Raw genomic sequence first — 22875 nt, forward strand, 5'->3', positions numbered from 1 at the left:
CCTTCAGGGAAAGTGTTACTTTCTCCAGATCGACAATTTCTTGCCAAAAATAAGGATCCATTAGATAGGTGGGCCCCTTGGAAAATTGTTCCGCTTCCACAGGACCCATCCCTAAGCCCAGTCACTTCATTGAAAGCTTACTTAGACAGGACAACTTTGAAATCTTCTGGACCTCTATTTATTAGAGAAAAAGGTGGCACTATTTCCCTAAAAGCTATTAGGCAACAAATTTTATATTTTATCAAACAAGCCAACCCGCAGTCCTTCCCACGGGTACATGATATTCGGGCTATAGCTACCTCAATAAACTTTTTCCAACATATGAAATTCGAAGATCTGAAGAAGTACACTGGCTGGAAATCTCCTACAGTATTCAAACGCCATTATCTTAAGTCCTTAAAAGCCCTTAAGTACCCGGCGGTAGCGGCGGGAAACAGTTTCCCTGATACCGCCGGAGATAGTAGTCAGTAGTCTAGCTTATGTCTCTCCTTTGCCTTCTCCTTCCTACCGTAATGGTCCTTGGATGTAACATATTGTACATATTAATTAGTTCATAAGAAAGTTCCATCTAAATGTGTATTTACTATGGTGTTCTATATTTTATGATAGTTTTAAGGTTATTTAGTCTTATAATAAACTAACCTTAATTGTGTTTCATTTGCCCTTTGGAAAGTATTTTATGTTCTTCCTTTTTCCTAAGCTTGGTATTTTCTCTGGTACTATTTCATGGAGCGACACAGGCCAAGCCCAGAAAAGGGATTTTGACGTAGGAAAAATCTATTTCTGGGCGAAGGACCCGTGTCGTCCAGTGAAATCCCACCCTTATCTTTTTTCCCCCCCTGTGTAAACCAAGCTTGGGTGCTATCTGCAGGGATGGTGGCAGAGGCGCTACCTACACTGTAATAGATAGTGAGCCTTAGGTCGGCTCCTCTCTTTTTGAGGTTTTTTGATGTAGGAAGAGGCTAAATGGAAAAGGACTCGCCCAAGAAACCATACCGACACCTTTTTAATAAAAGGTGAGCGAGCCAGAATAATCTGGCATTTCCAATTTAGCTGTTCTCTGGTATTATAACAATTTTACCTTAGAAATAGTGCTAAAGGAACCTATTTCACTGGGCGACACGGGCCCTTCGCCCAGAAATAGATTTTTCCTACGTCAAAATCCCTTATATATATATATGTGTGTGCGTGCATATGTGTGTGTGTGTGTGTGTGTGTGTGTGATTAGCTGAAGCCACAGGGAAAATGGAAAAAAGAAAAGACACAAAAGTACTTGGCACTCCATCTTTTCTTTTTTAAACTTTCCCAGTGGCTTCAGCTAATAAAAAAATCACGTGCTTATGTATATGTGATTGTATGTGTGTGTGTGTATAACTAATATATATATATATATATATATTTTCAAGTTTCTCAAACATCCCTCTTTCATGTGTTTGAATTTAAATATAACTTATTAGCCATGAGTTGGGCATAATCAGCAACATCCGTGGAATTGCGCATTACAAACAACCCAATTCTAGTTATGGCTGTGATCCCTATGTCGTCAATACCAAACGACAAATTTGCACTTCTACAGGATTGTAATTTCCTGGGTCATTTGTTTTCTTGTACATACAGCAGGAAGTTGCCATTTTCTTTAAAATATATGTAAGTGACAATAGCAATAAATAAAATGAAATCTAAATCCAAAAACAAATTTTAGTAAAAATACATTCATTAGTGTTCTTATAATCCTACAGGCAGACTTACAAACAAAAAACACTCTTGGGAAGAAGTAATAAACTTTTTTATATGTAACCATGAATTTTTTTGAATAAACACAGTTATAAATTTCAACTGTTTTCATTCAACTTAAAAACTGTTAGCATAATCATACTCTTTTCGAGTAATAATGTAGTTTACACTAAAACTTCTTTAACAATATCTGAATTCAAATCTACAAGGAGAAAAATACCTACCTCAACTGAATTTGTCTCTGCAGAGAGTTCAGCAACAGTCGCAGCCAACAAAAGGCAAGTGTTGTGTACGAGAGCAGGAAGGGGTGTAACTCTTTCACCTCGCAAAGCCTGGCGCACACTTCCACAAACCACACCTAGCAAGCGGTCTAGAACCTCTCGAAAAGTCCAAACCATGCTCCCACCATTGTCAATCTTTGAGAAGATAAACCAATGAAAATCCTATAACAAAATACTTCACCCATATAAAATTCAAATTCCTAAAGCATGTAACAAATACAAAATGAGGTTTAAAAATTCATCAACTTACATGGGTTTTACACGTCATGTGTTCCACTAAAAGAGGATAACGATAGAGATCTCCAGGTTGTAAAGTTGAAAGGGCTGCATTATCAGCTGGCGATGGTCGGTGTGTTATTTCTGCATCGGACTCGGATAAAATTGGGAAAGTTGCTCTAAGCTTTACAGTTGGAGAACACAATGATGCTAAAACAGCACTCAGCAACCGATCACTATCATGACTCTCCTCAATTCCCTGTTGAAGTAACCATGAAAATGAGGTGAACAGATTCACTTTATACAGTAAAACAGTGTATCATGTCCAACTGCCAACAAGTTATGACACAACAGATTTGAATTTTTCTGATTTTGTATCTCTTACCTAATAATTCTGCCTTCCAAAATTAAAAGATGTGAACACATTAATACTATATTTAATTTCTCTTACTTCCTTCTACCAGGCAGATAATATTCATACTTCCTGCAAATAGGCCACTAAATTTCCAAAGTGATGTTGTTTATAAATATTTTAATTAACCCAGTAAAAACAGAAAAGTTTACCCATAAACTCTAAACATATTTCTTTAATATCTTAATTCAATATATTATACAGTAATTGCTTTATGTATGTATATATGTATATAAATTGTAAGATACATTACATAGTAAAGTAAAATAATTCATAATTCAATACAGACTCAGCTGCCTCTTAACATCTCATGCCATTCCTTTTGCGGGATTAACTATGAATCACCTGATTTCTCTTCCATTTTCACTGCAATAGCCTTGGTCGAGAGAGGGATTAACCAATGCCATATTGGATTGGGCACAGTTAAACACATGGCAGTTCTCGTACCATGTTGGTTGCAGAAGGATAAACAAGCCCACCACCTACTGAGTCACTTCTGAACTTTCTCCAAGGGCATAAAAGCAGCCGCATCTAGAAAAACTCCCTTAAAGACACTTTCTAGCTGACGGTGATATCATGTCTCTCACCTGGGAGACCCCCACCCCTCTTCCTCCCGAGACGATGCCACATGCCTGCGTTCCTTTATTAGTGCCTTACCCCTTCTTCCTATCGGTGCCATTTGAAAACAGACCCGGTTTCGACTACAGATACAGTGAAGTTACAAGGTTTTATTACTGTCAGTCCACTTTATTTTTTTATTTATTTTTATTTTCCTTTTCTTCCTCGGCTCATTGCACAAAGAAAGCTGCTCCTCCTACCATTGCCATTACAGTGATGAACCCATCAACTCTAGCCCCCCCCCCAACCTATTTATGGCAAATTTTCATGAATTTATCTCATATCTGTAGTATAGGACGACTTCTAAATTACAAACCAAAATGTGTTATGGAGAAAAGTGATTATTTGCAAAAATTAAACAGTACAACTATGTTAATAATAAAGATGACTTAAATAAAGGTTGGTTTGCTTGTTGTGTCCAATAACAGTATTACTATTATCATATCGTTACTGTATTACAGAATATAAACATCATCATGTACATCATTTGCATTTGATTTTGTTTACATTCTCAAAATTCAGCTGATTTGAGTATTATCGATATCTTCATCGCCATTATTTGTTAGGAGAGATATTCGGAGATACCTTTTATCACAACGTAGTTTGGTTGAAAACATGCACATATTACTTCATTTAGGAGAGATATTATTCGGAGATACCTTTTATCATAAAGTTTTGTTGAAAACATGCACATATTACTTCATTTAGGAGAGATATTATTCATAGATAACTTTTATCATAACGAAGTTTTGTTGAAAACATGCACATATTACTTCATTGTATAAGCATTGAGTAGGTGTGATTTCTCTGGTTCCAAACATCACTGCCACCTGGCCGTTACTCGTTTTATTCACCCTCGACTATAACCTGCAGTTTTAATTTACTAGTATGCTTTCTTGTTATCTCCACTGCATGAGAAATTAACAAAAATGTATTTTATTTTTACTTATTGAGAATCGGCAGGGTTTAAAAATTTTAACGGAGCTCTTAATAAACGCTTGATAGTTACGGTAAATGACGTCAGCAATCAGCTGTTTCTCAATGCGGTTGTTTATGCCAATATGTTTACAATAATCGTTTCACTCAGAATTCTAAAAACTGGAATTTTGTAGTGGAGGATGGAGGAGCATAATTAGTATTACAATTGATGAGAGAGAGAGAGAGAGAGAGAGAGAGAGAGAGAGAGAGAGAGAGACTGCCTCAGTCAGGTTGTTACTCACATAGATATCCACTTGCAAAGTCGAATAATAGTTGTAATCAGAATAATGATAATTTAAATAAAACATGTTTAACCGTAATCATATTACATGTATTATTGTCTTACATTATAAGAAAAAACGATGATGCGCCATTTTCATTCTCAGCTGATGGCGTTTTACCGATATCATCATTGTCTTTAGTTGCTGAATGGAACTTGATTGATAGATACATACATTCCTTTCATAAATGATCAAAGTTGGGTTTAACAATGCTGAGTCTATATGTTTTTCATACAGAAGGAAGCGGTAAAGGGAAACCATTGTTTTGTTTACGTTTCGTCGCCATTCTCAAACAACTGCTAATAATACTACAATAATGAATGATAATAATTGTACACAATCATCTTCATATGCATGAATTGTTCGAAACAGTTACAATTAAATTACAAACAGCTTAGCGTGCTGCCTCACTTGATGTTCGCTGCGTTTATCATAAGAGCACGGAGGGAACGTGAAAATATAGTGTCATAAAATAATTTTTAAAATGCCAAGAACGGTACCGAAGATGATTTGTATATCGACGACAAAGCCGAAGTTGACTCGCCAGAACCAGACTGGAATCCCTAAGATCGTGGTACATGTGATCAATCTTGTGATATGTATGAGAAACCTTTAATGAAAAATAAATATTATGTTATCACAAATGTTATTACTACCATAATTACACTACTAGTGAAATTTCTTAAAGGTTACCGAAAGATAAGGTTGCTTGCTGTCAGCGCAAACATAACTCGACGTTTACATTTTATCAGCTGGGATCGCATAGATAAAAGTTTCTATTATTGATTTCAAATTATTCCTCAAAAAGGCGATTTGTTATGAAGATATGCCAATAATAAATTTGGTAAAATGGTTTAATTACCTGATTTTTTTGTATCTAGAACTACATTTTACATGTAAATTGCCTAATTCGTTCCAAACCCTACAAAAACACTAAAGTAAATTTTATAATAAAGCTAAATTGACCAATAAACAATGAAATACAAAAATTTGGACCATTCAATACCAAACGTATTGTGACTGACCTGTAAATAAAGTGTATTAGTGTACAGGGTACAAGAAATTCTTCAAGTACATGTACGTACATATGTAGTAAAATGTGGAACCTTACCTTTCGAGTGAGGCGATGTCCGAAAGTGGCGAAAGAGGACAAATGGCAGAAAACTTGAACACTTAACTTTACGAAACGCATTAAAAAATGGCAGAACACATTAAAATTAAACTTTACGAAACACATTAACAAATGGCAGAAAACATTAACACTTAACTTTACGAAAAACATAAAATTAAATATATATATATATTTTTTTTTGCCTTTTTCAGATTTTTTTATTTTTTTTTTTTTACTTTTTTACTTTAAGTTTTTTAACAAATTTCAATTTCTTCACCACTTCCAATTTCCTGTTCTTTCGTATCACTTGGATTTTCCTGTTTACTTACTACTAAAGGCCTCTAAAAAATAACTATCAAAGGAAGATTGCTTCTGCCTGCTTTTCAAAATGTTCCTAAAATGACTCAGGCAAACGTCAACGAACTGCGCAAGCATACGAACTGTGTAAGCCTTTTTGGGGTGTCTCTTTTCTACAAATGATTGCACTTTATGAAAAGCAGCTAGAGCATCCTTAATTTCTGCCGTTGTCATAGTTGTCGTCCTCCTCCTCCTCACCGCTGCTAAAGAACTTTTCTTGAATGACGTTATGTTGCATGGACTCCAACTCTTTCAGGTCATCCGTCGTAAGCTCCTCGAAAAGGTCATTCATGTCGTCCTCATCGACGACCAGCCCATGGACTTACCGAGTGCAACGATCCCGTCAAGATCTGGTTGCAAAACAGTTTCAGGATCATCAACTGTTTCTGAATCTGCATCACCTTCGCCCACGTTGAATCCCTCAAAGTCTCGGGCGGATACGACATCAGGCCAGAGTTTCCTCCACGAAGAATTCAAGGTTTGCCTCGAAACCTCCTGCAAAGCTTGATCGATGAGTCAGATGCATATCACAACATCAAAATGCTCCTTCCAAAATTCACGCAAGGTGATGTCGAAACATCTCTTGAAAAGATGTTTTGTATACAGCTTCTTGAAGTACGATATCACTTGCTGGTCCAATGGCTGGAGGAGAGGGGTGGTGTTAGGCGGAGGATAAAGGACCTTGATGAAAGAATACTCCGCTAGGATATCTTCCTTGAGGCCAGGAGGGTGAGCAGGGGCATTGTCCAACAACAGCAGACATTTCAGAGGGAGGCGCTTCTCTTCCAAGAATTTCTTCACTCTCGGGCCGAAACAGATTTACCCACTCAGTGAACAAAAGTCTCGTTACCCAGGCTTTCACATTAGCCCTCCACATCACCGGAAGATTCTCCTTTAGCACTTTGTGGACCTTGAAGGCTCCAGGAGTCTCGGAATGATACACAAGTAGGGGTTTCACCTTACAATCCCCACTGGCATTAGAACAAAGTGCAAGTGTAAGCCTGTCTTTCATAGGCTTATGCCTGGGTAGGTTCTTCTCTTCCTCAGTGATGTACATCCGACGAGGCATTTTCTTCCAAAAAAGGCCAGTCTTGTCCAAGTTGAAGACTTGCTGAGAACTGTAGCCTTCCTTGATTGTCATCTCATCAATATTAAGTAATAAAGGCTTTGGCCGCTTTCATGTCCGAGTTGGCAGCCTCCCCATACCGCACCACTGAATGGATGCCAGTCCGTTTACGAAATTTATCAAACCAACCCCGAGAAGCCTTGAAGTCTGGGGTTGCTTTCGATGTCCCTTCTCCTGCGTCATCTTTGGCCTGGGCACTCAGATCACCGAAAATAGCGCTGGCCTTCTGGCAGATGCCATCTCAGTTATCGTATCGCCAGCAAATTTTTTGTCCTTAATCCATACAAGAAGCAGCCCCTCCATCTCATCATGCACATGGCTCCTCTTGTTGGACACAACAGTCACGCCCTTGGAAGGTGTAACTGCTTTGATGGCTTCTTTCTGTTTAAGGATGGTGCCTATCAACAACAGATTTCGGCTGTATTCCTTAGCGATCACACTCAACCGCATGCCAGCTTCATACTTTTTAATTATCTACATTTTCGTCTCCATAGAAAGCATCCTCTTCTTTCCGTGAATTTCAGCAACATTCTTGGGACCCATGGCTAATAACGTAAGAAATGAAGTTCACACTCAACACGATAAACTAACTTACTAAAAAGAAAGGGAAATCACTAACACGAATTTACATTAACAAATGAAATCTATGTGAACGAATGAAATTCCACATGTATACGATAACGCTGATACGACGAAATGGTCGAAGGACACCTTTACGTAGAGGCATGATGCGTCAGATGCTGACCATCTGGAGAGCAGGATCTTTGGTCTTCCCAAAACTCACAAAGACAATCTTCCATTCAGACCCATCATTTCATGCGCCGGAGCTTTCAATTACAAAATTTCTAAATGGTTAGCTGGCCTCCTTTCTCCTTTTTTAGGCACTTTTTCTCCCAGTCACATCAAACATTCGGAAGACTTTTGTCACAAATTCAGAGAAGCACATATACCACTTCACAACATAAAACTTTTCAAGCCTTGAACCTGTTAGAACTCCTGATTCACAAACAAAATACCAGTACAGGACGTTCTTCAGTTTTTAAGGGAAAAATTATCCCCCTATTCAGATCATTTCCCTTTGGCACTTGACAAAATAATAAAGTTAGTTGAATTATGTGCATCTAATAACGTATTTTCATTCGGGGAATCATTCTACAAGCAAAAATTCGGGTGTAGTATGGGTAGTCCTTTAAGTCGTATTTTAGCCAATCTGTACATGGAATACTTTGAAACTACAGTAATAAATGCAATAAAACCCAAAAACATGCTGTGGATGAGATACGTGGATGACATACTAACATTTTGGGATAATAAGTGGGGTAATTTTAATGAATTCCTCTCAAAATTAACGCATTAGTGCCCAGCATCAAATTTAAAGTTGAATGGGAAACAGACAACAAAAAATTCTTCATTTTCTTGATGTTTTAATAATCAGAGACACGACAGAATACAAATTTACCATATACAGAAAACCAACGTTCTCACTTTCATATATTCACTACTTTAGCTATCATGACAATACTATCAAGATAGGTGTAGCTAGCAACCTATTCTTAAGAGCCTTACGAATTTGTTCCCCAGATTTCCTGGAAAAAGAATTTGAACTAATTCGCAAGCAACTTTCATCTTTAAAGTATCCTGACCATAGATTGAGAAAGCAATTCAAAAAGCAAACGTAATTTTCTACCGACCCCCTAAAGACAAGACCAGACACACACCCAACAATAAAATAAAAATTCCCCACCTGGAGACGATTAAGAGAGTAACTCACACCATTGGGCAAATCCAACGCTTTTGCATTTACCTACCCAAATACCTTAGCCAAATCCCTGATTAACGTCCAACAAAAGACATCTCCCAAAGACTCTGGGGTATATGAGATCCCATGCCAGGACTGTGACCAATCTTACATCGGATTTACAGGTAAATCACTTCCCCAGAGATTAATACACACAAACGGTCAGTTAGGTATGGACAACAGAACTCTGCTATTTTCAAACCATATAAATGAACATAACCATAGAATAAACTGGAATATGTCACGTGTAATTTATAGCAGCAACTGCCGGTACAAGAGTCAAATGATGGAATCGGCCTTAATAGAAAAGAGAAGCAGGCTAATGAACATCTCAAAAGGGAATTGGATATTCAGATTATCTCGACCAGTGTTCATGTCCACCAACGCTTAAGAGATTAAAGGAAGATTATCAGCGGGGTGACCTAAATGGCTTACTTGTGGACGAATCTCTTGGTATAAATACCACTTTCTTTTCTGTAAACTTTTCTCATTCATATACCTGAAGAGAGAGACAGCAGTCTCTGAAATATAGTACTTTTCTCTCTACATTTTGGTGTTTTTTATTGGCTCCTTTTATTAGATGATATATATATATATATGATATATATATATAGTTATATATATATATATAGCATACTATATATATATAATATTATATATACACACAATATATACATAATATATATATATATATATATATATATATATATATATATATATATATAGATATATATATATGATAATATACTAGATACTATATAGATATATATATATATATACATATATGTATATGTATATATATACATATATATATATATATATATATATATATATATATTATACTATATGTATATTATATATATATATAGATACTATATATATATATATATATATATATATATATATATATATATATATCAGCTATGAACAAAATCTCTCTCTCTCTCTCTCTCTCTCTCTCTCTCTCTCTCTCTCTCTCTCTCTCTCTCTCTCTCTCTCTCACTAACAGAAAACAGATAGTATTTGTAAACGATGAGAAATCGGATGAAGCTAAGGTAATATCCGGTGTGCCACAAGGTACGGTGTTAGCTGCAATACTGTTTGTTATTATTATTGCAGACAGACAGTAATGTTAAGGACTCGGTAGTGAGTAGTTTCGCCGATGACACAAGAATAAGTAGAGAAATTACTTGTGATGAAGATAGGAACGTGCTACAAAGAGACCTTAACAAAGTATATGTAAGTGTTTACATAATAAAAATATGGAATGTTAGTCCATATATATAAAAGACTAAAACTAAAGAGGTCAACCAGATTGCTTGCAGGAATGTGATCAGACTAGACACGCTAAAGATGACGTATACAATAAAAGTAGGCTAAGATAACATGCCGTCACCTGTAGTCATTCATTTGTTTATAAACATTAGTCCAAGCTCCCTGCTTGAGACAACTATCGCGACCTATAATTCAAACGGCCTATGTGATCTGTAGCGTGTATCATTTGATTGTGTGTTCGTATGTAACTATGTCATCTGATAATATGTTCATATGTTCGAGCTACTATCTGCTTCCTTCATAACTTGTAACAGAGATGTAGAATGGGGTAGAACAGAGTGAGCTATCGTCATTAGAAGACCTGTACCTCTTTATCTAAGCTTTATCATGTAGAGGAATAGGATTAGCCATCATCATTGGCAGAAGCGATCAAGCTATCGTCATTAGAAGACTTGTACAATCATACCTGATCTTCATCATGTAAAACTTCAGAAGAATATATATATTTTTATACTTCGTGTTTTCTACAAGAACCTCCTCACCGAATCATGAGTTTAACACATCGTCGTAATAACCAACAAGATAATACCGACTTCGTAAGTGATCTACAAACCCCCAGACACTCCATTGAATATGGAAGTGCAATACCAACCGACTTAGCGTAAGATTATCGCAAGTCTAACATTACCTCATAGGGCGCCATATCAATCCAGGCAACCGCCCTAAAATATATGATTGGGCAGAGGTAAATAGGATGGTATTTAACTCTGATAAATTTGAATCAATAAATTATGGAGACAGAGAAGGAAAGCTATATGCATATAGGAGACCAAATAATGAGACAATCACAAATAAGGAAGCAGTTAAAGACCTTGGTGTGATGATGAATAAGAACACGTTATGCAATGATCAAATAGCAATTCTACTGGCAAAATGTAAAGCAAAAAATGGGAATGTTGTTACAGCACTTCAAAACAAGACAAGCTGAACACATGATTATGCTTTACAAAACATATGTTCGTAGTCCACTTGAATACTGCAATATGATATGGTACTCACACTATCAAAAGGATATTGCACAAATAGAGAGTGTACAAAGGTCATTTATAGCTAGAATAGAAGAAGTTAAGGATCTTGACTACTGGGAAAGACTACAATCCTTAAAATTATATAGTCTAGAAAGGAGAAGAGAACACTACATGATAATTCAGGCATGGAAACAGATAAAAGGAATAGCCGAAAACATCATGGAGCTAAAAATATCAGAAAGAGCAAGCAGAGGTAGATTAATAGTGCCCAAAACTATACCAGGAAAAATAAGGAAAGCACACAGGACATTAATCCACTATGCACCAGCATCGATAATGCAGCGTCTATTCAATGCGTTGCCAGCTCATCTGAGGAATATATCAGAAGTGAGTGTAGATGTGTTTAAGAATAAGCTCGACAAATATCTAAGCTGCATCCCAGACCATCCAAGATTGGAAGATGCAAAATATACCGGAAGATGTACTAGCAACTCTCTGGTAGACATTAGAGGTGCCTCACACTGAGGGACCTGGGGCAACCCGAACAAGATGTAAGGTCTGTAAGGTAAGGTAAGGTCTATATATATATATATATATATATAATATCTATATAAAATAAATATATATATAATATATATATATAAAAAGAGAGAGAGAGAGAGAGAGATGAGAGAGAGAGAGAGAGAGAGACGAGAGACGAAGAGAGAGAGAGAGAGAGATTCTGTTCATGGCTGATTTTATTATATATATATATATATGTGTGTATATTAATATATATATATATATATTATAGATAATTATAATATAATATATATATATATATATAATGACCGGTCAAAATGTTTCTGTAAACAAACAGAGTTCCATCTAATAAAAGGAGCCCATAAAAACCCTTTTGTATTTACTTACCCAAACACCTAGCCAAATCCCTGATTAACGTCCAACAAAAGACATCTCCAAAGGACTCTGGGGTATACGAAATCCCATGCCAGGACTGTGACCAATCTTACATCGATTTACAGGTAAATCCCTTCCCCAGAGATTAATACAACACAAACGGTCAGTTAGGTATGGACAACAGAACTCCGGCTATTTTCAACCATATAAATGAACATAACCATAGAATAAACTGGAATTTGTCACGTGTAATTTATAGCAGCAACTGCCGGTACAAGAGTCAAATGATGGAATCGGCCTAATAAAAGAGAGGCAGGTAATGAACATCTCAAAAGGAGATGGATTTCGGACACGATCGACAACGTCTTCATTCAACCAACCCTTAAGAAGATTAAAGGAAGATTATCAGCGGGGGTGACTTAAAATGGCTTGTTTGTGGATGGACCTCTTGGTATAAATACCACCTTTTCTGTAAACTTTTCTCATTCATCTACCTGAAGGAGGAGACAGCAGTCTCTGAAATATAGTACTTTTTCTCTATTTTGGTGCTTTTATGGGCTCCTTTTATTAGATATATATATATATATATATATATATATATATATATATATAGATATATATATATATATATATATATATATACATATATACACACACACACATATATATACAGTGGTACCTCGAGATACGAAATTAATCCGTTCCGAGACGGCCTTCGTATTATGAGTTTTTCGTATCTTGGAACACATTTTACATGTAAAATGGCTAATCCGTTCCAAGCCCTCCAAAAACACCCCAGCTAATTAGATTCCAGGCCTAAAACACATGTTCTAGGGTTACGAGAATAACTGTCTCCAAAAAGGCAAAATACTGTACATACTTGAGTAATATTCAACTGCATCTAATGTTCAACCCCATTTTTACTGCATATATTAGGACTTTAGCATATGTCCCCTAGCAATAAGCCTAGCCTATGTTAGCGGTTGCTACTGTAGCCTAGTCTATGATTCTGACATCTAAACCTAAGAGCTAAAAGCTTAGAATATGCCAATAAAATGTATAAATAATCAGTATGTACTCATTTCAAATAATTATTAATTAATCATTAACTATAATACACAAGCAAACAAAAAACAAACCTTCCAATCGATTGTTTACATTCTTACGAGTATCGAACGAGCGCCAAGCAATAATTTTTCCTAGCAACAGTAAGCCATAAGTTGTCATTAATATCTCTCTTCAACTAATGAAACCACCAAACAGTATAATAACCATTCATTTCTATTCTTTATTCTATCTTTACCTAATGGAGATACCGAGTTACTGACAGCTGTAATGAAACATACGTAATACGTAACGGTAATTAATAAAAAAACTGAAGAAGAAATTCTAAAAAAATAAAAAAACCTATTTGTTTGGCAGACTGATTTATTTTATAATTTCTGATATCTAATTTACACAATTTTTTTATTAAATGTATTGTCATGTACTCATTTCAAATAATTATTAAGTAACCATTAACTATAATAAACAAACAAAAAAAAAAAAGCTTCCAAACGTCTGTTTACATCCAGCACTTACTAGTATTGAACGATCGCCAAGCAATCACTTTTACACAGTAAGCCATATATTTTCATTATCTCTCTTCAACTACTGAAACTACCAAACAGTATGATAACCATTCATTTCTATTCTTTATTCTATCTTTACCTAATATTTCTTTTTTATTAAATGTATTGCATGAATAAGTTTTTCAATTTACAGCAACCTTTTACCAATAGAATACTTAAAGCACAAGGGGTAGATGCTGACCAATAGGAGAGCAGGACATTATGGTGTGACTAGCATCAGGAACCAATGGGAGAGTGAAGGGGGAGGATGGTGGCGAGTTTACTCAGTTGGCGGCACGGGAGTTTTAAAATTGTTCTTGGTGGTCCGGGCGAATCTCGGGACTTTACAGCAACAACCTTTCGTATCTTGAAAACTTTTCGTATGTAGAGCAGTAAAATTTTTTGCATTGGCTTTCGTATCTCGAGTTTTTCGTAAGTAGAGCCTTTCGTATCTCGAGGTACTACTGTATATATAAAGGTTTTTGCCACGAAGGAAAAAATGAAAAAGCGAGATAGCAGAGTAATTTCGGTCTTGTTCCGACCCTTTACTAAGGCAAACTGATTTTACAGAGGAAAACATAGTCAAAAGAAGGCTTAATATCCAAACTGACACTACAAGATTAGCAATAAGGTCGATTTCACTCTACAGAAACGAGGAAACGCCTGAGGGTAGCCACACCTTGGAGGATACACACACAGTAAACAGGTTATTCTTCCAGAAAACAGTACATTTTGAAAAAACAACAAGGAAGCATATACAACTTATTATCATGAAATTTACACAAATTTTCCCAAAAAATTATTATTAATGAAAAGACGAAAGAAATTATAAATATATGTATATATCGAGCAAGAGAAAGAGGGAGAGAGAATATCGAACCAGAGAGAGAGAGAGAGAGAGAGAGAGAGAGAGAGAGAGAGAGAGAGAGAGAGAGAGAGAGAAATAACAACTATATACCTGGGGGACTAATTTATTAGTAGTTCATTTATTTTAAGGTCCTTCATAAACATCTTACAAATATATGGGTCCAAATGGTACATTCCCAGACTAAGATTTAGGTTGTTATTATTAGTGATTTGTATAATTGCCGATTCCAGTAAATTTCTTGAAACATAATCATTAGATCTAGCAATTACAGAGGTATCACCCCAATTAATACAATGAGATTTTTCAATCAAATGGATAAACAGTCCATTTGAAGTCTGGGCTGTTCTAACTGAATACATATGCTGCTTAATACGTACACATAAATTTTTACTTGACTGACCAACGTAAAACGATGGGCAATCCTTACAAGGAATTTTGTAAATGATGTTATTTGTTACGGGACTATTCTTAACTAGCATATCTTTAATGGTATTGTTATAAGAGAACACTACATTAACATTAAACGATTTAAATATTGATTTTATGGTTTCAAACCCACGAAAGTAAGGTAAGCTAAGTACATTTTTAGGCATTTCTTTTTCATTAATAGCAACACTATAAAACTTTTTGTGAGCTTTTTGATAACATAAATCAATTAAATGAGGTGGGTAGCAGAGATCGTTTCCTATCTTTTTTATGTATTCTATTTCTTGGTCAAGATATTGTGGACTTGTGATACGCAAAGCACGTAAGAACATAGAAGAAAAAATTGAAATTTTAATATTAAGATGGTGGCCAGAATAAAAATGTACATATGTTAAATTATTTGTGGGTTTTCTATAAATAGTGAATTTGCATTGGAAAGATTCTCTATGTATTAATACATCTAGGAAAGGGATGACATTGTTATTTTCAATTTCAACAGTGAATTTTATGGATGGCACTAAATTATTCAATTTAGACAGTAAATCATTTACATCGATACCAACAGGTCATCGATGTGGTGGCCATAGGACAAAAGCTAGCAGAACAAGTTATTTGCCGAATTCCATCAGAACATACTTCTCAATGAGATCATAAAATCATAAAGTGCTCCTAGGAGTGCAAAATATTCTTAACCCTCACAGCTCGAGTATTGTATATATGTGATCACATACAACTTCGGGGGCAGTGGACAGGTATTGTAGATATACGACCAAGATTTGGTGCCATACAGTTTGAACGAATTTTGTGGGAAAAATGTTCCTATTCTATATATCATTATTGGCAACTCTTCAGATCACCCTATAAGAGTGTGAGTGAGTTGAGGAGCGCTCAGTCTTGCTCAAGGTAGTAAGGGGGAATGTTGTCACAATTTCCCATCCAAGGATGCGTTGTAAATGTTTTACAATAAATATGCTAGGAATTTGTTCCCTATCTTAATTCTTATCTTTTTATATTGCTTGAGGTGTAATTTGAACTTGACAAAATAAAATGAAAAAATATTAGAAATAACACTTTTAACTTTGTAAAATTAGCATAATTTATTACGACTGTCATAAGGAAAGCGAGGCCTGCAAGGGGTGGGAAATATTCACTTACAACTTTCTGTGGAAGGTACATGCAATTTTTTAGAAGTTCTTTTCTTATACCATATGAATATCATATCTTCCTTCCTCTTTCCATTGATAAGTTTTTTTAGTTTTTCTTTTAAATTGGCAATCCTTAAATTTAGCCCGGTCATGGGTGTATGCATTAGCATATATTAACCCGGCCTGTGAGAATTAAGAAAATCTGCTAAAACAGTCCTCAAGAACTCCAGAAGAGATGGAGCCTCCCAAGGAACTCGGAAGTACCTTTCCCATCTGATGACTTACGTATAGAGGTAATGAACTGCCTGGAACCCATGTCCAGTGGGATTTTTCCATTCAAAGTTAAGGACAAGTGTTACCCATTCCTATGTGGAGTTTTCTGTCACTGGGAAGGCTGAAATAAATGGCTTTACCTGTCATGGTCTCATGCCTCTCAGTAGCTGCAAAGTTCTGAAAATGTGCCCTCATACACAATTAAAGGTAAGAAAGCAGCAGTCTGAAGCCATTCTGAGGGAGTGCTGATTCTCCTGACTGGTTAAGTACCAAACTTCCACTGTAGTTGGTGGCTGTGATCACCTTGATGGCCAAGTCAACTGCTTGGAGGATGACTGTTTCCTTTGGCAATTTCTGTATTCCAACAGAGAGGACTACCCACCATTCTGTATGGGGGAATGTGGCTGTCATAAATTTCTTTAAGTTCCACCTTAATAGTCATCTTCTACTTATTAATAAAATTGTATTTGCCATCTGGGGAGAACAGGCATATCGGGGTGTCATGCCAACGATTTTTGGCATCAGAGTCCGGGGGTAAGAGTAGGTATCTATGATTCTCTCAACCAAGGCAGGTTAAGGCCCAAGCCAGCTGGAGTGCTAGGATCAGTCAGTACTAAGGGAACCTCTAGTCTCATGGTCTGATCCTAATGATGCTCTAGACCAAACGAGCAATGTTACTACAGGCTCAGCCTATGTGTACAAATGTTGCCACATCTGTGGTAGACCAGGTGATAATGATCAATCAAGTAGCTCTTTAACCCTTTAACGCTGACTGGACGTATTTTACGTCGACATTTTTTGTCTCTCGGGTGCCGACTGCAAAAGTTTTTTTTAAAATTCGGGGAAAAAAACTTATAGGCCTTCCAGCCGAAAACTTTTGAATCACACGCCTTGGGGGATGCTAGGAGTTCACAGATCAAGGTGTTGTTTTGTTTACAATCGTTACGCAGGCTCGCAAGCGCGAATTTCTTTCTTGCCGCACTAACAAGTATCGGTGACACATCTCAGAAATTATTTTGTCACTTTGACATAATTTTTGTAACATTTTAAATTAGCTGTTACATGGAGTATTATATATGAAAATATGCACATTTTTATGTAAAATACAACAAAAAAATACTCATGATTGTAGCTTTTGTCAGTTTTGAGATATTTTCATATAAATAACGATAAGTGCCAAAATTTATACCTTCGGTCAACTTTGACTCTACCGAAGTGGTCGAAAAACGCAATTGTAAGCTAAAACTCTTATATTTTAGTAATATTCAATCATTTACCTTAATTTTGCAACAAATTTGAAGTCTCTACCACAAAATTTCGATTAATGGTGAATTTATGAAAAAAACGTTTTCCTTACGTCCATGCGGTAACTCTTCCAAAAAAAAATCATACGTGCGATTGTGGTAATGTTTGCACCATTTTAAATTAGCCGTTACATAAAGTTTTATATATGGAAATGTGCGCAATTTCATGCACAATACCACTAATAACAACCCATGGTTGTAGCTTTTATCAGTTTTGAAATATTTTCATATAAAAAATGATAAGTGACACATTTTCAACTTTCGGTCAACTTTCACTCTACCAAAATGGTCGAAAAACGCAATTGTATGCTAAAACTCTTATATTCTAGTAATATTCAATCATTTACCTTCATTTTGCAACAAATTGGAAGTCTCTAGCACAATATTTTGATTTATGGTGAATTTATGAAAAAAATAACATTTTCCTTACGTCCGCGCGGTAACTCTTCCGAAAAAATCATACGTGCAATTGTGGTAATGTTTGCACCATTTTAAATTAGCCGTTACATAAAATTTTATATATGAAAATGTGCGCAATTTCATGTAGAAGACAACTAAAAATAATTGAAGGTTGTAGCTTTTCTCATTTTCGGAATATCTGCATATAAATCATGATAAATAGAAAAAAAACCACATTTGGTCAACTTTGACTCTACCGAAATGGTCAAAAAACGCAATTGTAAGCTAAAACTCTTACAGTCTAGTAATATTCAGTCATTTATCTTCATCTTGAAACAAATTCGATGTCTCTAGCACAATATTTAGGATGGTGAATTTTAAAAAAAATCTTTCCTTCCCTCCGCGCGCAGATTCTCCGCCAGAAATCTCCGAAATGCGTACGTCCCATTCTCGGAATATTTGCTCCGTTTCATATTAGGCATTTCATAGAGTTTTATATATGAAAATGTGCATAGTTTCATGTAGAATAAAACGAAAAATATATGAAGGTTGTAGCTTTCTTATTTCTGAAATAATTGCAGAATATATATATAATAAAAAATTCTACATTCGGTCAACTTTAACTCGTCAGATGTGGTCAAAAACTGCAATTGTAAGCTAATACTCTTACAGTAATAGTCATAATTGCCAAAATTTCAACCTTCAGTCAACTTTGACTCTACCGAAATGGTTGAAAAACGCAATTGTAAGCTAAAACGCTTATATTCTAGTAATATCCAAGCATTTACCTTAATTTTGCAACAAATTGGAAGTCTCTAGCACGATATTTCGATTTATGGTCAATTTATTAAAAAAATAACATTTTCTTTACGTCCGCGCGGTAACTTTTCCGAAAAAATCATACGTGCGATTGTGGTAATGTTTGCACCATTTTAAATTAGCCGTTACATAAAGTTTTATATATGAAAATGTGCGCAATTTCATGTAAAATACAACAACAAATAAAAGAAGGTTGTAGCTTTTCTCATTTTTGAAATATAAATCACGATAAATAGAAAAAAAACCACATTCGGTCAATTTTGACTCTACCAAAATGGTCGAAAAACGCAATTGTAAGCTAAAACTCTTACAGTCTAGTAATATTCAGTCATTTATCTTCATCTTGAAACGAATTCGAAGTCTCTAGCAAAATATTTAGGTTTATGGTGAATTTAAAAAAAAATCTTTCCTTCCCTCCGCGCGCAGATTCTCCGCCAGAAATCTCCGAAATGCGTACGTCCCATTCTCGGAATATTTGCTCCATTTCATATTAGGCATTTCATAGAGTTTTATATATGAAAATGTGCATAGTTTCATGTAGAATAAAACGAAAAATATATGAAGGTTGTAGCTTTTCTTATTTCTGAAATAATTGCATATAAAAAATATATATATATAAAAATTCTACATTCGGTCAACTTTAACTCGTCAGATATGGTCAAAAACTGCAATTGTAAGCTAATACTCTTACAGTATAGTAATATGCCATCATTTGTCTTCATTTTGAAAGAAATTGGAAGTCTCTAGGACAATATTTAGATTTATGGTGAATTTTTGAAAAAAATATTTGTTTACGTCCGCGCGTTACGAATTCATGCATTATTTTGTGATAATATTTTCGCTGTGTTGCTTTTATCGTTTTACAATGTGTTATATACCAAAATGATTGCAATTTAGTGTAGATTACAACGAAAAAAAAAGGAACTTGTTACTTTTGTGGTTTACAAAATACCTTGTGAATGTGGCAAATTCTACCTGGGACAAACAGGAAAAGATATCGATAAGAGAATTTCCCAGCATCGATATTGTGTAAGAACAAATTCTCCAAACAGTGCTGTGAACTTACATGTACAAAATTGTGGCTGTCCTATCCTTTGGAACAAAACAGAGACATTATTCAAAGAAAAAGATATGATTGCAAGAAATTTGTTAGAAGCAGCTTGCATATGTTTTAGCAAACAAAATAACTTTAATATAAGTCAGGGCATATATAAATTGGACCCTTTATTCCTTCATATTGTTTCCCAACAGTACAAATTCAGAGAAAAGTTTAAATGACCATTCACCAAATCGTTGAATAGTTCTCTCTTTTAACCTGTTTGAATTGCTGGTTTGACAATTTGTTTATGATTTAAACAACCTAATTTTTACTTTGACAATTATAATAATTTTATTTTTTTTCCCAGTGGGAAGTCTTTTATTCTCTTTTCTCCTGTGGACGATATTGACATATCTCATCTTCGTGTTATGAAGATTATATCTATACCTGGGTATATTTATGAGCAAATAAATAAAAAGACATCCTAGAGCAACAGAGAGGCAGCACATCCTCCCTGAAATCTCAAGGCACACTGATCTAACTCTCTAGCATACTGAGCTACTATAGTTGTCATAAGTCATTTGTGGGCGCATGAAGTGATATGAAAATTTTTCCCGAACCGTATGGCGTGCAATATTAATTCTCATCATAGTTAACCCGGTGTTCACTCATGCCCATCCAGTAAGGGTTAAGCAGAATAAAGCCCTCTTTCCTTCAGTTCCTTTATATATTTCATAACTGGACCAACAAGGATAATAAATGGCCTGAGATCTATGAGGGAATTCTTAATATTATTCAACTCCTATGAGGAAGAGCAGCAACTACAATATAAAAAACGTACACGTTTAATACCTTTTCAGCACTTAAAAATAAGAGTACACTTATCCATTTTTATCTCATAAATTTTCAAAATACATAATACAACTACTATCCGACTTACAACCTGCTCGACATACGACCACTCGTACTTACAACCTTACTTCAGACAGTTGACCATTGAGTTACTTGGCACTGCGCCATCTCATGAGAACTCTCATCACTCAGGCATGAGAACTTTCATCACTCAGGCAGCATCAGTTTGAGTTACCCTGCCCTATCTGCAGCATCATTTGGTATTAACTGTACTGTAGACTGAATTGCAAACCAATTTACGTAAGAATCGACTTCTGACATGCATGCAAGAACCTAACCCCATTGTAACTCAATGCCTGATTGTACGTAATATATACTATTACATAAATGATTAAAATGTATTAGAAGAAGTACATTATGGTAAAAAGATTGAAATAATGATTGTACATTGCATTACAGTACTAAGTAGGCACTTTTATATAGCAAAGGTTTGATAGTATACCTTACCCAGTATGTTGGCCACTTTCTAAGGTTCGACTTACATCCATTCTGACTTACAACCAGTGGGTCGGAACCAAACTTGGTTGTAAGTAGGATAGTACCTGTATGAAGAATTCCTTAAGCAAACAAAGTCAACTGCCTATCTAAATTATTTTGGAGTACACAAAATTGTAACCTTTTTCTTTTTTGCCATTTTCCTAAAACAAATCTTAATGAATAGAAAAACTAATTTCTCAGAGGAGAGAGAATGAAATTCAATGTAACGTTTTGGACTTTGTAACATATCTACTGAAGTTGCATGGAAATAAGATTAAATTTTGGAAAATTATTAGTACTTATATGAATCAAGCATTGGTTGAATACAATAATTTAATAATTATATACAAATCTCTTGAACCAAAAACTCAATATCTAATTGAGGGGCCAATCTACTGTTCTCTAATGTCTTCGCCATTTGACTCATAGACATTAAAATATGTATTGTTGAAGCTAATCATCAAGGCTGACCATGTTTTTTGAGTGGGAGAAGCTATTCATCCTCTCTCAAAATAACTCCACCTTCCTAACAAAAGTTACAGACCTTCCGATCTGCAAGCCTCTACATCTCACACTGATGGCAAGTACTCTTCATCTCTTTCCTAAAAGACCTTCAACTGATACAAGTCCTTATCTCCAACCCAGTACAAACCAATGTATTAACACAGACTTAAGTCCTAGCACCTTATGTCATCTGGCCCATGCAGATCCTATGTCACATCAATCAGATTCTATGTCACATCACTCACAAGTCTGGGATATTCAGCAACTCACCTTCCCACCTAAATAGTAAGCCAGGCATATGATTAATGTGGTGATGAAACAAACTGTTTTCATAACACTAAACAAGTTTCTTCATACAAACCCATTATACTTATATGAAATGAGTGCCTTCCTTTCCCATCCTCATGAACAAGCTCCTTCAGTAATAAAAAAAAAATAACTTTCTTGCATCTGATAAAACTGGGATACTTGGAACAAAATAATATGGCGTATGTCCAAACTTCAACAAGAGAGATTGCATCTAGCCACAAGTTGTAACATGTTTCTCCACATTTTCCTCATTTATGTAGATGGAAATGCATATTGTATGAAAGGAAGATATCATTTTTTGTTATAATTGTGTTCAGTTAGGAAAAGGCATTACGTTTAGTTATTTCATGTATTAGTTTGTAAGTATACGTATGATAACTGAAGACGGATCTCAAACCATCTGAGAGAGAGAGAGAGAGAGAGAGAGAGAGAGAGAGAGAGAGAGAGAGAGAGAGAGAGAGAGAGAGAGAGAGAGAGAGAGAGAGAGAGAGAGAGAGAGAGAGAATCAGTCATTCACAATAACGAATCCATCATTCACAATTAAAGTAAGTTGGTATCATTTATGTACTCATTAATATGTGCAAAGCAATGTCAAATCTTGAATGTCAATTAAAATGAGTGTAGTAATCTGGATGTTGTAGTGTAGAACTTAAGGCTACAATTTGGTTTTCTGGGCTT

At 35.4% G+C, this 22875-nt stretch overlaps 1 protein-coding gene across 11 annotated transcripts in view; it reads right to left on the minus strand.

The window, feature by feature from the left end:
• Positions 1-22875, minus strand: part of LOC135224515 (E3 ubiquitin-protein ligase MYCBP2-like) — a 1655355-nt gene that overhangs the window by 720475 nt on the left and 912005 nt on the right. For all 11 annotated transcript variants that reach the window (XM_064263565.1, XM_064263560.1, XM_064263570.1 and 8 more), the window contains 2 exons: positions 2266-2490; positions 1959-2150 (listed from right to left, as the gene is read on the minus strand). In XM_064263565.1, the coding sequence (XP_064119635.1) occupies positions 1959-2150; positions 2266-2490 (417 nt within the window). The remainder of the gene's footprint in view (positions 1-1958; positions 2151-2265; positions 2491-22875) is intronic.

The sequence above is a fragment of the Macrobrachium nipponense genome, chromosome 12 (genome assembly GCF_015104395.2).
Source record: "Macrobrachium nipponense isolate FS-2020 chromosome 12, ASM1510439v2, whole genome shotgun sequence".
Lineage (NCBI taxonomy): Eukaryota > Metazoa > Arthropoda > Malacostraca > Decapoda > Palaemonidae > Macrobrachium > Macrobrachium nipponense.